We start from the raw sequence: 14,760 nt of genomic DNA, 5'->3' as shown, positions 1-14,760 counted from the left end.
ACAGAAAATGAGGCAAACGGTGTTCCTTTCCCTAAATGTGCTGTTACTCCTTTTTGTGAAAAAAAAAAAAAAAGAAATGAAGGACCCTCCCCCCCTGGATTGAGCACTTTGCATGCATAATAACGAGTAGGAAAAAAATGAAGCGATGCACAGTAGACACCTCGCTGGTGCAAATGCTTATAGGAAATGTTGCACGTTGCTATTTCCCAGGGAGTTACATTTTTCTATGTATTATTTTTCCCGAGCACAAAAAGGGCTGTCACAGAATGGCCAAACTGAACAAGCAACAGGATTAACGCGAGTGAAAAAGAGCAGCCTCGACCTTGAGACAACCAAACGAATCCCCCAAAATGGCAAACAACCCAAACGAAGTAGAATTTTGCTCCCGCGTCATCAAATGGCAAGGAAAAAACGATGAATGCAACAACAACCAGCGGAATGAAAGTAGCCCCAAAGTGTGGTTCGACTATTACAATGACGTAGTGAGGGATGATCTCAAGGACGTAGAAGCCAATACACTATTTAACATGAAAAGACACATGCTTACGAAAAAGATATATCCCAAGAATAAAAACTCCGCTTTATTGCTACATAATCCTTTCGACTTTAATTTGAAAAGAACTCATCACGGAAATGAAGGGAAGGGCCATTCGAGTGTGAGAAGTGCCCACTCCAATGTGGGCACAGAACGGAAGAAGAATTTTCTCTTTGAGGATTTTGTTTGGAATAACGAATTGAAGAGGTATGTCAAATTGGAACAGGTAGACAGGGGACAACATAGGAAGCATGGTAAGAACAGCGGAACCCCTAGGGGAGGCTTCAACTGTGGGAACAGCACTCGGAGAAGCAACTCTTGCGTGGGATTGGACAATCGCGCAGGGACCATCAGTCACCAAAGAGAAAGTGGAACTTCCCAGGCGAAATACACTCGTTTAAGGAGTGAGCGGGGGGTAGTAGGGTGCCAGCAAAAGAATGGACCCGTAGCAATCCCAGCACCCCCCGTCGAAGCGCCGAGTGTGTGGGGGGGTGATCACCCGCGGATTCCCCACAAAAAGTATCGCAGTGAGCACCCCAGTGTTAACCCAAACGGTCACCCAAAGGAAAGACACGGGGATGACACAAGTGCTCACCAGAGCGTATACTATAGTGCTGCTCCCAATTCCTACAGGAGTGCTTGCCCAAACGAATACTATAATGCTAACCTAAATTCCTACATGAGTGTATACCCAAACGAACACCAAAGTGCTCACCACAATATTCACCATAGAGGTGACCCTACTGCTGACCCTAGTGCCTTTCTCGCTGCCTACCAAAGAGGATACCACAGCGCTGAGCCCAGCACTTACACAAGCTCAAACTACAACGCTGCAGTCCTTACCTACCCCAAGGCTCCTACACCCGACGTGGCGCATCAAATAGAGGAGAACCTGAAAAGGATGATTCTGTCAAAATCGCAGGCCCTCAAGAACGACACGATGAGAAACAATCATGGAGAAAATATCCTGATGGTCCAGGACGAGAAAACAGGGAGGGTGAAAATCGTGGCGAACAAAAGGATCGAAATAGGTCAAGTCATCTTTATAGAGGAGTGCGTCCTGGAGACATCCATCCAGCTGGAACATTTATGGGACACGTTCAATTCGTTGGACAATGAGAAAAGAAGGAAGTTGGATAAGATTTGTGAGTATATGAATATGGGGAGGGAGAATAAGAGCGGGGCACACAAACACGCAGGGGTGGCGGCAGCGATTCCGACAGCGGTAGCGAAAGAAGAACTACCCAAATCGGTCGGCAGAATGACAGGCAGTGGGGCACATACCACAGGCCAGGGGGATGGAAGGGCACCGCGTGTCATTTCCTACTGCCGAAGTGGAGAAAATACACACGAAAAATACACAGGACGCATAGCACATAGAACATCCACAAGAAGGGACATCCAGGACAGTCGGGAAGAAAAAAAGAAAAAATCAACAAATGGAAAAAAGAATGGAAAAACGAATGGAAAATTTGTACACGATTTAATTAAATTCGAGACATTCACAGATATACTAAAGAACTCTTTCATTTCGCCAAAGGATAAAACAGAAATCATGTTGTTTCAGTATGCGTCCCTTTTAAGTCACAGCTGCTTCCCGAACGCTAGCTACTCCTATATAGACATTAACAAGATCTGCTTCATCTCCATGAGGACCATAAATATGTATGAAGAAATTACCATCTCGCTAATCGATGAACTATATGCTTCCATCCAGCATAGAAGAAGCAAATTAAATGAAATTAAAAATGACACTTGCTTCTGCAACCGATGCTCACAAATAATGGACGAGGAAAGACACATCCTTTGTCCTCTCTGTAAATACTCCTACGTTAGGAAGGAGGCAGATCTCAAATATGGAAGAAATTCGTATCATAATGGAGGTAGGAATACCATCCCGTGGGGGGATGAGAGTCAGGCCTCCAGTGTGGGTGCCCCTCAGGGAAGGGCGATACAAACGGCGGAGCAGACGCACAAGCAAGTGATGAGTATACATCAGAACAAGGTGGGCACAAATAGTGGGACATCGCCTTGGGAATGTACCCCCTTCACAGAAGAAAAAGTTCACCTCCAAAAGGAAGTAAATAAGAGGCCATACCTCTCTTCCGATGGTGGCGAAGGTGGCATGGGATACTACTCGGGGACGCCCAACAAAATGGGAGGCATTACCAAAAAGAACACGAGAAAGACGGGAATAAATTCTGATGATGAACCCTCCATGTGTAGTGTCAGTAAAATGGATAAAGAGCAGTCATCCATGTATACTCAAAACAGAATGCCCAATGCGAGAATAATAAGCCCCGGGGAGGACCCCCCCAATTGGGGTGAAGCCCCCGTGGGACAATTTAATATGCTCAGATTTGAACGGGGTCTAAACATAGCCAACATTATGATGCTCATTTGGAACACACAAAATGAGAGGAATGAAATTGGGTGCTGCAAATTTCACAATAATGAAGAGCTATGGATATGTGATACCTGTGGTGAAGCAGTTTCTTCGTGTGCTCTACCGGTAGAAAGTGAAGAAAATTTCACAAAGGAATATAAACGTTTAAGAGACATCATAAGTAGCAACCAATTCGACAGGGACTATAATGTTGAGGGCAGTTTAAATACCATTGAAAGATCGCTTGTTTATATTATTGGCATTTTGGGGGAGAAGCACTGGCTATATGCATCGTTTAATTACCTAATGGCGGACTTTTGCTTCTCCGTTTGCTGCTACAGTTCGGATGAGTCAAACTGGGATAGATACCTTTTAAAAGGTTTTAATTCGTTTCAGAATTTTTTGTGGTTTATTCAAACGAGATGTGCCCATTCCATTCACACCGACTTGGTACCCCTGGTGTTGAAATTTTTCCTTGTCTGTATTTATACATGCAATTATAAGACCCTTTATGAATTTGCGAGGTCAGGTTTTCTCGAATTGATAAGACAGAAATATGGTCCTTGGAATATTCCCTTCATGTGTCTCTATCTTGCCTTTCAAATGTGCTATGCGCACATCAATGGCACGCTGCCCATATGCAGGGAGATCCTTTTGGTACTGGCAGACATGACTCGGGTGCGGCTCTTCGGGGAGCTCCCTCGTTGAGAGTATGGCGCCTCAGTAGACGCGTTAATGAGCGATGGTTCATGGGATCAAGCGGGGGGGGGAGTACCACTACGTATACGCCGCTCCCGGTGATACGCAGCGCTCCGAAGCGTTTCGGCGCACCTACATATCACGTCGATGTGAATGCCGATGTCAACGTCGACTAGCCCGCCCACTAGCACGCCCACTAGCACGACGACTAGCATGCCCACTTTTGCTCCCCATGGGGTCATTTCTTAACCTTTTTAAACAACAACTGGACAGTTATTTAACACGACAAACGTTGGGAATTCAAAAGCGGTGGAGGTGCTGGGACACAACACAGGGGTGTGCATCGCAAGGGCGTAAAATAAAAGGGGACAGAGGCGGGCGTACCACTACTGCGCTACCGCTGTGCTACTTCTCTTCTACTTCTGCACCACTCCCCCTTATTGCAAATAAAGCGATGTCATAAAAATGATATCCCGGCGGAGGAGGGTGCAGGTCGTCTCGAGGCGCTCCGCCAAGTCGACGTTCCCAAGGTAGAGAAAGGCGATTTTGACCTTCCTGCAAAGGTCGTCGAGCCGCAAAATGGATCTCACGATAAGTCCCTCCTCCAGCTCGGACTGCTCCAGCAATTCAGCAAAAGAGACACCCAGAGCCCACTTGTACGCAATGAACATAATCTTAAAGCTGCACAATTTCCAGTGATCTTCCGAGCTGATTTTCAAGCGAATAATTTTGTAAAATTCCTCAAATTGGCTGTGAATATTTGTCAAGGCCATTTTAACTTCCTGCAGGTTAACAGTAAGGTCTGGTGATTCTTCTATTTTTTTCTCTGGGGCAACAAAGCAAGACAGGACAGCTGCAATTTCGGGTGGGTTCAAGTTATTCAAAACGTTTTCGAAGATAACCTGCGTGAGGGTAATTTCATCAGTCATGGTAATGTAGCTAGCTATTTTGCCTTTAACCGTTAAATTGTGCTCATCGTCAATGAAGGAGAAATGTCTCAGCACGTCCAATCTTCCTTCCAAGTCTTCATATAAATTAAGAGACTTGGCATTTATATTTCGTTCAATATTTTCAATGTCGTTAAGGCAGTTGTTTCTTTTGCACACAAGTTCGTAGTGCTTCTCCTTCATGTTACAAGAGTAGCATTTGGACTTTTTTAAGGCCTCCAAATAATCGGCTTGATTTATCAGTACTGAGTAGAACTCACACTTCAATGACTTTAGCATTTTTGTCAAAACGAACGGCTCGAAATTTCCTTTCTCTATTAGCCTATCCAGTTCCAGACTGTACAGCAGCATATTCTTGGGGTTATTCAAAATGGCTGTCGTTTTTACATTCGGCAACACGATCACTGTGTTGGTTATTATGGAGATGTGCTCTAGGGAAACGTTGGAGCAGACCACGAAGTGCTTCTTCTGCATATCTGTGTCGAAGGAGTTGTGGTGCATGATTTGAATTGCGGTAGGGATCCTCTGCTTGGAAAAGAGGTTTCTGTAATTTACGAATATGTTCACTTTTTCGTGGGTCAATCTGTTGAGGTGCGTCACTGATGAGCGGTTCACTTGTTCGGGCAGCTTAACCCCCCCTGGAGCGTCTTCCTCCCCCCCCATTTTCTGCAGGAACTGCTCGTAGGTCATAAAGTCAGGCAAGATGAAGAGGAAAAAGAACCTCTCACTGGACTCTTCCCCTGTTCTGGAGTGGTTCTGAAAAAAAATGCTATTCGGAGCAAAGTCCACTTTTTCGCTTCTTTTGCTGCTACTCTTGTCACACCCGAGGTAAACACCGTAGATGGAGCTGTGCAGAGTGCCAATATTGTTTAGCAGCATGACTCTCCCGATGGCGAAGGAGTTGCTGTTCTTCATGGTGAACAGTTTTCTGTGTAAGCTCAATCCTATGTGTTTCAGCTTGGAGTCAATCTGTACGTAGTTCTCAATTGGAGACACGAACTTCACATCATCCGCATAGATGCACTGCACTTGTTTTATATTTTGCAACAGCTTTTTTTTTCTTTTCAAGTCTTTCTTAAAGAGAGGAATTTGAACAGCTCTGCAACTTTCCAGAAAGGAACTGAAGAGCATTTTCTCTATATTGATTTGTTTATTGATGAGCAATTTTAGGATCATATTGTAGGTGACCTTAAATTTGCTCTTCAGGCTAACTGCTTTCTGCATGAGCATTTCGGTTAGCTGAACCTGATCTGGGATCTTATCTGCACAGTAGATGTAAACATATCCGTACTTATCGGAGGATCTCCTTCCCGCTCGACCAGACATCTGTGTGTATTCTGACGAAGTGAGAATTCGCTTCTGCAATTGATCATGCTTATAAATAGAAGTAAAGACAACAGATTTGGCAGGCATGTTAATTCCCATGGCAAAGGTTTCAGTCGCAAAGAGAATTTTAATTAACCCTTTGGAAAAAAGGATCTCTACAATTTCTTTCAATATAGGAAGTAACCCACTATGATGTATTCCAATGCCTTTTTCCAGCAACTTGGTTAAAATTTGGATCTGATTTAGTTCTCTATCTTGTGCGCATAACTTTGCTATCGATTCTTTAATGAACAAATGCACCTTGGACTTGTGCTTATTGTCTAGGAAATTTAAATGGGGCATACTCTTAGCATACGTTTCGCACTTTATTCTGGAGAAGCAGAATAGGACCACTGGGAGTTTGTTGTCTTGTTCTAATTTTTTTATAAGTGCCTGAAGCTTTTGTATTTCCGTTTTCAAATTCACTTCGTTTGCGAAGAGCTTTTGTCTCCTTTTCTGTTTACAGTACTCGCTGTAGGCCATTGGCTGATCATTGTTTGGAGGAGCACCTTGGTCTCCTCCTTGCTGCTTATTCTTCCCGACGTGGGAGTTCCTCTTCGCGCCTGGCGCTTGTTTGGCCTGCCCCCCAGGATGGCCACCATGATAGCCATTGTGATGGCCACTGGTATGCCCCCCAGAATGCGCACCGCCATGCACACGATGTACCGCGGCGCCCGCCTTCTCCTTCTCCCTAACCTTCATGTATATCTCCTTAAAAGCGGAGGAGTAAATTTTGTTGTTCTCGTCCATGATTGGAAAGATCGAGTCGTAGGCATAAATATAGTGCAGCAGCGGTACAGGTCTCTTCGTCGTCGCGATGGAAATAATTTCCTTCTTCTTTGTGAATCCTACCCAATCGGCGAACTCCAGATAGTTCGGCACTGTAGCACTCAGTAGTAAAATCTGAACATGAGGAGGCAACATGATGATGGACTCCTCCCATATAAATCCCCTTTCGTTATCATTCACATAGTGCACCTCATCGAATATCACGCAGTGTATATTGTTAATTATGTTATCATTTATATAGAGTAAGTTTCTCAAAATCTCTGTTGTCATGATTATGCAGTTAGCATGGACATTCATTTTGATATCTCCTGTTATTATTCCAACACTTTTGAAGAGATTTTTGAACTCATGATATTTTTGGTTACTTAATGCTTTTATGGGGCTGGTGTATATTGCTTTTTTGTTTAATTTGATGGACATGGCGATGGCGTGCTCTGCTATTAACGTCTTTCCTGCTGATGTGTGCGCTGCTACAAAGACATGTTTGAAATTGTTCAGGTGCTTTATGGACCTTTTTTGAAAATCGTCTAGTTCGAAGTCGTAGCTTAGGAGCAGATCATTTTGGCTGAACTTTGTCACGTCCGAGTGGTTGTCTTCTATCACCCACTTCTTCCTTATGTACTTCACGTTGCCTTTATCGTCGCCGGCGGGAGGTTCCTCATCGGGGGGTTCCTCAGCGGGAGGTTCCTTCGGCTGCGTTGGCGCGGCGCCTGGGGGAGTGGCTTCCATCGTGTGTTCCATCGTGGCGTCCTCAATATCGCGTAACTTCACCTCTCCTGTTATGTCTCCCTCCAATTCGGGTTCAACGCGCGCGTCAATTATGTTCTCCACTGCGCTCTTAGTGAGGACTTCCTTCGTGGGAGCCCCCTCGGCGCCCCCCCTGACGTTACCCTTGGGCTGACTGACATATTCCACGGAGCCAAAGCAGCTGAAGTGGAAGTTCTCATTTAAGGAAAGTTTCTCCGTGCATGCCGAATCGTCATTTATGGTTACTGCCGTCTCGCAATATTTTAACAAAGAATCGTTGTACATGAAGTTGCTAATGTCGTACTTCTCTATCATGCTTTTGATGGAAAAATTGTCGACGACGTGGTTGGTGAGTCCGTTCATCACTTCGTTTAAGTTGAAGTTGAGTCCACTGTCCATGACATTTGCGAAGGGGAGGTTGCCTGTGTAATATGGTTCATTGGGCCCCACATCTCCTCGCTTTTCGAAGGGGGTTTCGTCGTAGTTTTCAAGGGCATAACTGGACAATTCGTGGTTCGGGCCGAATGGAGAATCCCTCGATCTGTTCACCGCTTCTTCCGCCATTCTGGTGTAGTTTTCTACCCCTCCTGCATCGTTTGCTACGTTCACCGCATTCGCCGTACTTGGCGAATCCTCCTCCGTCCCATCCACCTCCTCGTCATCTTCATCATCGCTGGTCCAGAAGTCCGAGAGGTTGGAGTATATATACGCCATCTTGGTCAAATGGGGAAACTACCCCTCCTTTCGTCAGCTCTGTAGAAAAGGTCTCTATAGTGCGTTTCCTTCACCCTGGTTTCACACTCTCGGGGGGTGTAACGTTCAATTGATGTTGATTTGCTTTATTTTTACTCTTATTTGGTTATTTTTTATTTTATTTTTTTTTCTCTTTTTTTGCTCCCGGTGGCTTCCTACATAGGTAGCTGCTTTACCGTTGTAAGTAATATCTCAGCGCGTGAAGATCCCCTATCGATATGCCTACCTATAAAGGTGAGTAATATCTCACGTGTTTGATGTGGTGGGAAATATCGAAAGGAGCGTAGCACGCGGAAGCCGGCAACTGGTTATACAAAAATGATTGCAGGAAAAAATAAAATAAAAAGCGAAAACATTCCAGGGGATGTACGGGAATGATCATACGTATCGTCATGAACGTTTGTATCTGCATCTTACAGCGTTTCTTGGCGCAGGGCAACGCTACAAAGACGACGCTAAAATGGTTGCATTGTGCTTCCTAGCACATGTATAGAAAAAAAAAAAAAATAAAGGTGGCGGAAAATGAAGTGAAAAAAAAAGTCCTGCTTCCCGTGGGAAGAATAACCACCTGGATGTTAACAAAGTCGCATTTAAGGAAATTCCTATGAGGGCAGAGCACACAGGGAGCACACGAAAGAGTAGTACATACCAAGAGCACCCATATATACCTACGTCAGCTCGATTTTTTCTTAATCCTTGCGCCGATATAGATTTGCTGCACATGTGCTGCGCGATTAACCAGGGGACTATATTTCCTTTTCCCAGTTGTCAACAAAGCCAAAAAGAGTAGCGAAATATGCGCATCCCCCACAGGACCAGTCATGCAGCATCCCCTGATGAGTACACTCTTAAGAGAACAAAATTGGGGGGAGAACCACATGGGGGTCAGAAAAAAGGATTGCACATATGCCGAACAATAGCAGTCATTGTGCATACACTTGTTGCTCTCCCACTCAGGGTAAGTATGTCCGTGTACATGTAGTGGTTAACGCTCAAAGACAGGCAGACCTGAAATTTCACTCGTGATGATGATTGCTAACCCTGCAGGGGATCAATCTTTTACTCAGTTACCCTTAACCGGAATGGTGGCACTAATGTGCGCATAAATAAATACTACTCATCTTTTGCTAATTCGTTATATGGATGAACGTTGAATTGATTTTTTGGGAGACATATATATAAAAAAAAAAAAAGAAAAAATGACTAAGCGGCTTATGAAAGGCCTTCTCAGAAACAACAAAAAATTGCAAAAATGAATTCACATCGATGTGTTACTTACACCAGAAGGTGAAAACAACCAGGGCGATACGATAAAAATAGGGGGTGCTACAACAGATAGACTATGTAAGCGGGAGATGGAATAGGTCACAATATAGGATCGCGACGCATTCACGCTTTGCCATCTCTGTTCTTGGACGCCATTCTTGCGTGAACTTCCATGGCCCTTCGAATTGTGGCAAAGTTCGTTTTCGTTTTAATCTTGTTCATTTTAAATATAGGGGCATATCTCAGCATGTCTGGGAAAATCATGAAGGACACACTTCCTCCTCGTATGTACACTTGCTGCAGAAGGGGGGTAAGGCGATTGGGGGGTTGGTCGAGGCAAATAGGTATATAGTCCCACAGAGGGGGAAGGATGAGAAATGCTTAAAGTGTCCCTCCGTTGACACGTTTAAAAGGTTTATATGTTTTTCGCTCCACACAGACCGCAAGTTTTGCATCTCGCATGCTACTTTTTCATTACCTCCAGGAGAATCTGCTTCCCGTCCTTTTTAACCACAGAGACGTTCTCTAGAAGGCAGTTCATGTTATCCTCTGCGAAAAGCTAAAGGAAAGAGGAGGAGGCGTGCGATATGCCGTGATGGGAACCACGCTCGCACATAAGTGCTGTTATACACGGTAGGCACAAATGGATACACTCAAATTTAATATGCATACGGCGAAAAAAGGCGTCGCGTGGGTTACTCGCCAGAGACGCGCTTACCAATGTACCCCTGTAGAGGACTCCCGCCTTGGTCTCCACCGAAATTGTATGGCCTATTCCTTCGTGCAGCAATTTTATGGGTATCCCTACCGACATCCTGTTCACTGCTCGCTACGCGCTTCCACATATATATGTATATATAGGTACACGTTCTCGTGTAGTCCCGTCGGGGTAACAAGAAATGTAGGCCCTGTGTACTTCCACCTTCCTGTTATTGCTATTCCGCTGGTAGATTTGTTACCTATATGTATATAATGCGATCAAAAGGGATCCCTTTTTTTTGGGGGAGGACGTGAGAGGAAAAATCAACTTAAACATGCCAACTTTGCTTGTTTAATTTTGTCCCCTTTATGTCGTAACGAGTTGGGATGGCTGCCAGAATCGCAAATAAAAAGCAGAAAAGGGAAAGCATTACATAGGAGAAAAAAAAACAAAAAAAGCGTGTTATTCTGTTTATGCCCTAGGAAAACCTCCCGTGCAACGTTCCATTTTTTCTTACCAGAGTTCTTAAAAAGGTAAAGCGACACCTTGAACGTTTATCTCGAAATGGGGGAAAAAAAAAAAAGCAGCACAACATAGCACAATGACACTACAGTTAAGAAGGCACGACAAAAGGGGGGGGCGTAGCACCTGAGCACGCTTAATATCACTTCGAAGCGCAACTCACCTCGTAACATTTCGGATATCTTTTGTGGCGCATTTTTAGCATACTATAGTCCCTCGCTGAACGAAAAACGGGAAAAATGAATAAAATGGGCTTTATGGAGAAAAAGCTCCTTTTTACGTCACCCTTTTAAGGTAAAACATACCCACGAAGATGTACACATTTGAGATGACAATTTGATAATGGCGCAATTCCATTCGGGACAACTAAGAATGAGGAAGCATCTACCTTTCGTGACCTCGCCGCGTAGCAGCAACAGGGACGATGTGTATGTATGTGGTGTTAGTGGTCATTTGGGTTTATCTATCTATTTATTTATTTTTATTTATTTATTTTTATTTATTTATTTTTATTTATTTATTTTTATTTCCTTCGCTTTGGCGCACGAATAAGCCCAACGTATGGACAGCCATGCACGCTTAACTCACCTGCTTAGTTTCTTTTTTATAAGTAGGGAGACACTAGGAGTGGCGCGAAAGACATGATGCCATTTGTTAGTGGATTACTGTTGGGGCGCACGCGTATGCGCAGTTATGCGTGTGGGTATGTGTAGGAGTTTACGTGGTAAGTTTCGGAAGAAGAATGCAAACATGGGGGTGCGCTCGCGGGGGTGCACGTGAACACAACGCGGAGTTCGGAAACATATCGATGACGTTAAAACAAAAAAACACAAAAAAAAGGAAACCAAACGGAGCTAAGCGGAACACAGCTGAGCAGAACGCAGCGGAGCGACATGAGCGACGCCGTCTCCATTTAATAATAACCGGGGACGACGCCTCCATTCACAACGTTCCGGGAGACACTGCTGTGCGTGCTGTTGCCCGCGCTGTTACCCCCGCCGTTGCTCGCGCCATTGCCCGCACGGTTGGTCACTCCACCGCTTCCGTAAGGGTCGGTGCTCTTCACAGCCTCATCGGGGTTGCGCGGCGCACCACTGGGCGCGCTGGGCGTGGTGTTTTCGATGCTGCCCGTGCTGTCTAGGTTCAAATTCTGCGCGCTGCTGTTGTTGTGCGTGTTGGCTACGTTCAAGTCCTCCGGCCCGAGGTCCCCCAGGACAGAAGCATCTCCTGCATCTGCCACGGGGTTATCCATCATGGGATTATCAACCATAGGATTATCCACCATGGGATTCTCCACCACCTCATTCGCACGCTCGTAATTAGCAGATTCAGCCTCACCATCCCTGTTGTACTCAAAGTTGCTGTTCTCTAACTGCATATTATTATCGATAATCAATTTGGAAGAGAAATTATCCAACGTGCTAACATCCTCATCCTTCGTTTTAGACAGTTTCAAACAAATGGGTAAAGAGATCCAATTTTTTCTTTTCATATAAACATACATAACGGTTCGTCCAACTTGCAAAGCGATGAATTTGTTTCGTCTGATATTGAAAAAGACTGGCTTCCTTATCTGAATGAGGGTTCCAAACTTGCTTTTACAATCTTCTATATAGAAGTTTCCATTGCAAAATTTTATCATGGCATGAAACCTGGACACGGAGATGTCATTTACACGTACATCTGTGTCATGGCCTCTACCCATCCGAACACATTTGGTATTCGCCAAACTGACAATGTAGAATCCCCTGTTTCTGTCATTCATTAATTCGATGATGATGTAGGGAAGCTCTGGCTTGGGGATCTCATATAACTCCAAATATCTGTTCTGTGAAAAAATATAAGTTGGATAAGGAAATTTACAGAGTTCACAATTTAGTTGCTTCCAGAAGAAGGAGTACGAAGAGGATTCACTTCTAATGCTTAGTCTTCCCCTCATCCACGTTCTTATACAATTCAGATGCACATACTTCATAGAGCCTTTACATTTACACGGTGATATCAATGGGTTGTTTTCATTCTCGTATTCGCACAGACATATTCTACAATTGTACAAGCTGGGTGTCCCCCCTTCACCTTTATTTCGTTGAGTCATATCTTTCGATTGGATATTTTCATAATCTGTCGTCGACGCGACGTTCTCTTTACTCGCGCAGGACATGCTCATACATGTTGTTCTCTTTCGCATAAATCGGAATGAATCTTCGTTGTTACTTCCACTTCTTCCGTCTTCGTTCTCGTTTATATTCCCCAATTGGTTACTACAGTGAACAAAATTTACAACGTTGTTGCTGCTATTCGATGTGTTGTCGCCTCCTCCTCTCTGCGCCCTTCCAGAGGGGGCATTATTCCGACTAGCATTACTACGTATCGAACTGATTTCCCCTGTTAGGTTCCCCAAATTGGGGCTACTCATTGAACAGCTTGAATGCCCCCCATGAGAATCATAGGGGGGCTGTTCTAAGTTAGACAAAGCTGCGTGTTTGTCTGTTGCGGCATTTTCTGACTGGTTTAGTCCCCCCTCGGGTTTGTCCCTTTTGGAATTCGTTCCACCACCATCGTTGTCTATTTCGCTTATCGCACCACTGCAATTAGACTTCGTTTCTAACAATCGGTTCGCCGCTCCACTGTCCTGTTTTCTCGCACGTGAGGCTTCGGTAGTGTGCTTGTCAATAAGGCTACCACCTCCATTCTGCGTCTTCCCATTTGAGGGGTGACTTAATACGCTACGAAATGGGGATTCACTTACCACTGCTACGTCGTCTTCATTCTGTCGGTTCTTACTTTGTGCGCCTCTCCCTCCCCCAGTGCGGCACTCTCCATTGAGTTCCCCATTCAGCACGTTCCCCTTAACAAGATAAAAATCGTCCACGTACGAATTGTTGCCAGCTAAATTGATGTCACTTTCTTGTGGTCGGTTTTGTTCACCTATGTTGCTGTTGGTACTTCTCCCAAGGAAGCTTTGCCCATCTCTAGGAAGCTCGCTCCCCTCCACCGCATCGCTAACGTCGTCCCCCTCGTCCACATCGTCATACAAATTGTAGCCATCCTCCACATCGTTACTGGCTGCGCCACAATTAATGCAGATGTTCTCGTCCTCCTGCCGTTGGCTACTGTAGAGGGAGACATTCGGGTTGATGCTTCCGCTGACGTAGTTGTTCGAAGGGTTGTTTTTATCAATTAGGGCGTTGTCTCCTGTGGTGTGTTCCATCCGGGGAGTAGGCATCCGATGGGGAACCACTCCATGGCCCGTATCCCCCCCACCAATATCCCCCGGGCCATTACATGCCAGGCCAACCATCTCTGGGATATCCGTTTCGCATTCATCATCGTCGAATGGAGACAAAGATTTATTGTACTCCCTCTCTTGCTGCACATTGGTGATAATTTTTTTTATTTTCAATTTAACTCTGCCAAGCTTTATAATGTCATCTTCGTGCAGTATAGAGCTTTTGTTCTTTAGGTATTTGACGATGACCCAGAAGTTTTCTGCGTCGTTTCCTCCGCTGTCGCCGTGATCACCGTCATCGCGACTGTCATTAAGGACACTGTTACCACCACGGTTATCTCCACTGTTACGTGCGTTGTTACTGTCACTGTTACCTACGTTGTTACTTCCAATGTTACCTTCGCCGTCACCTCCATACTCGCTATTGTCCCTATTAACCACATTGTTGCTTCCGTGCGGCTCTCCCACTGCGGTCCCCCCCGCAGTGCTGGACCCCTCGCTCTTGCTCTCAATACAAGGTATCAACTGGTAATTATTATTTATATACTTTATTTTACATATCAATTTCATACTGGAGTTATTGAGCATAATTTTATTTATTTCTTCTTCATTTTTAATTTCCACGTTAATGTCGTCTTTCAATATGTAGTAGTAATTGTACAGGCACTTTATCTTAAAGCATTTTTTGTAAAAATTTTCGCTCTCATAGTCGAACAGCCCATGGCTGTTATTAATCCACGTGTAGCAGTTGACATTTATAATGTAATTTTTTGTTTTCACACTTCTGTTTTTCCTACCATTTATCATTCTTCTGTACTTCTC

At 44.6% G+C, this 14,760-nt stretch overlaps 4 protein-coding genes across 4 annotated transcripts; 1 reads left to right on the top strand and 3 right to left on the bottom strand.

Moving 5' to 3' along the window:
- Nucleotides 1-350: 350 nt before the first annotated feature.
- On the top strand, nt 351-3,629 carry C922_01536 (hypothetical protein; the record flags this gene model as incomplete). Its single annotated transcript, XM_008817139.1, has 1 exon — nt 351-3,629. The coding sequence occupies one exon, from the start codon at nt 351-353 to the stop codon at nt 3,627-3,629; it is 3,279 nt and encodes a 1,092-aa protein (XP_008815361.1).
- Nucleotides 3,630-4,057: 428 nt separating this feature from the next.
- C922_01535 (adenosinetriphosphatase) lies at nt 4,058-8,182 on the bottom strand (the record flags this gene model as incomplete). The annotated part of the gene is made up of 1 exon (XM_008817138.1): nt 4,058-8,182. One exon carries the CDS (start codon nt 8,180-8,182, stop codon nt 4,058-4,060), a length of 4,125 nt encoding a protein of 1,374 aa, XP_008815360.1.
- A 1,428-nt stretch (nt 8,183-9,610) lies between these two features.
- Nucleotides 9,611-10,301, bottom strand: C922_01534 (small nuclear ribonucleoprotein D3; the record flags this gene model as incomplete). Its single annotated transcript, XM_008817137.1, has 3 exons — nt 9,611-9,784; nt 9,966-10,046; nt 10,206-10,301. The coding sequence occupies 3 exons, from the start codon at nt 10,299-10,301 to the stop codon at nt 9,611-9,613; spliced, it is 351 nt and encodes a 116-aa protein (XP_008815359.1).
- Nucleotides 10,302-11,622: 1,321 nt separating this feature from the next.
- On the bottom strand, nt 11,623-14,745 carry C922_01533 (hypothetical protein; the record flags this gene model as incomplete). Its single annotated transcript, XM_008817136.1, has 1 exon — nt 11,623-14,745. The coding sequence occupies one exon, from the start codon at nt 14,743-14,745 to the stop codon at nt 11,623-11,625; it is 3,123 nt and encodes a 1,040-aa protein (XP_008815358.1).
- Between the last annotated feature and the right edge of the window lie 15 nt (nt 14,746-14,760).

This window comes from Plasmodium inui, assembly GCF_000524495.1.
Source record: "Plasmodium inui San Antonio 1 unplaced genomic scaffold supercont1.5, whole genome shotgun sequence".
NCBI lineage: Eukaryota > Apicomplexa > Aconoidasida > Haemosporida > Plasmodiidae > Plasmodium > Plasmodium inui.
The sequence above is the reverse complement of the archived record's forward strand: the minus strand, read 5'-3'. Positions and strand labels throughout refer to the sequence as shown.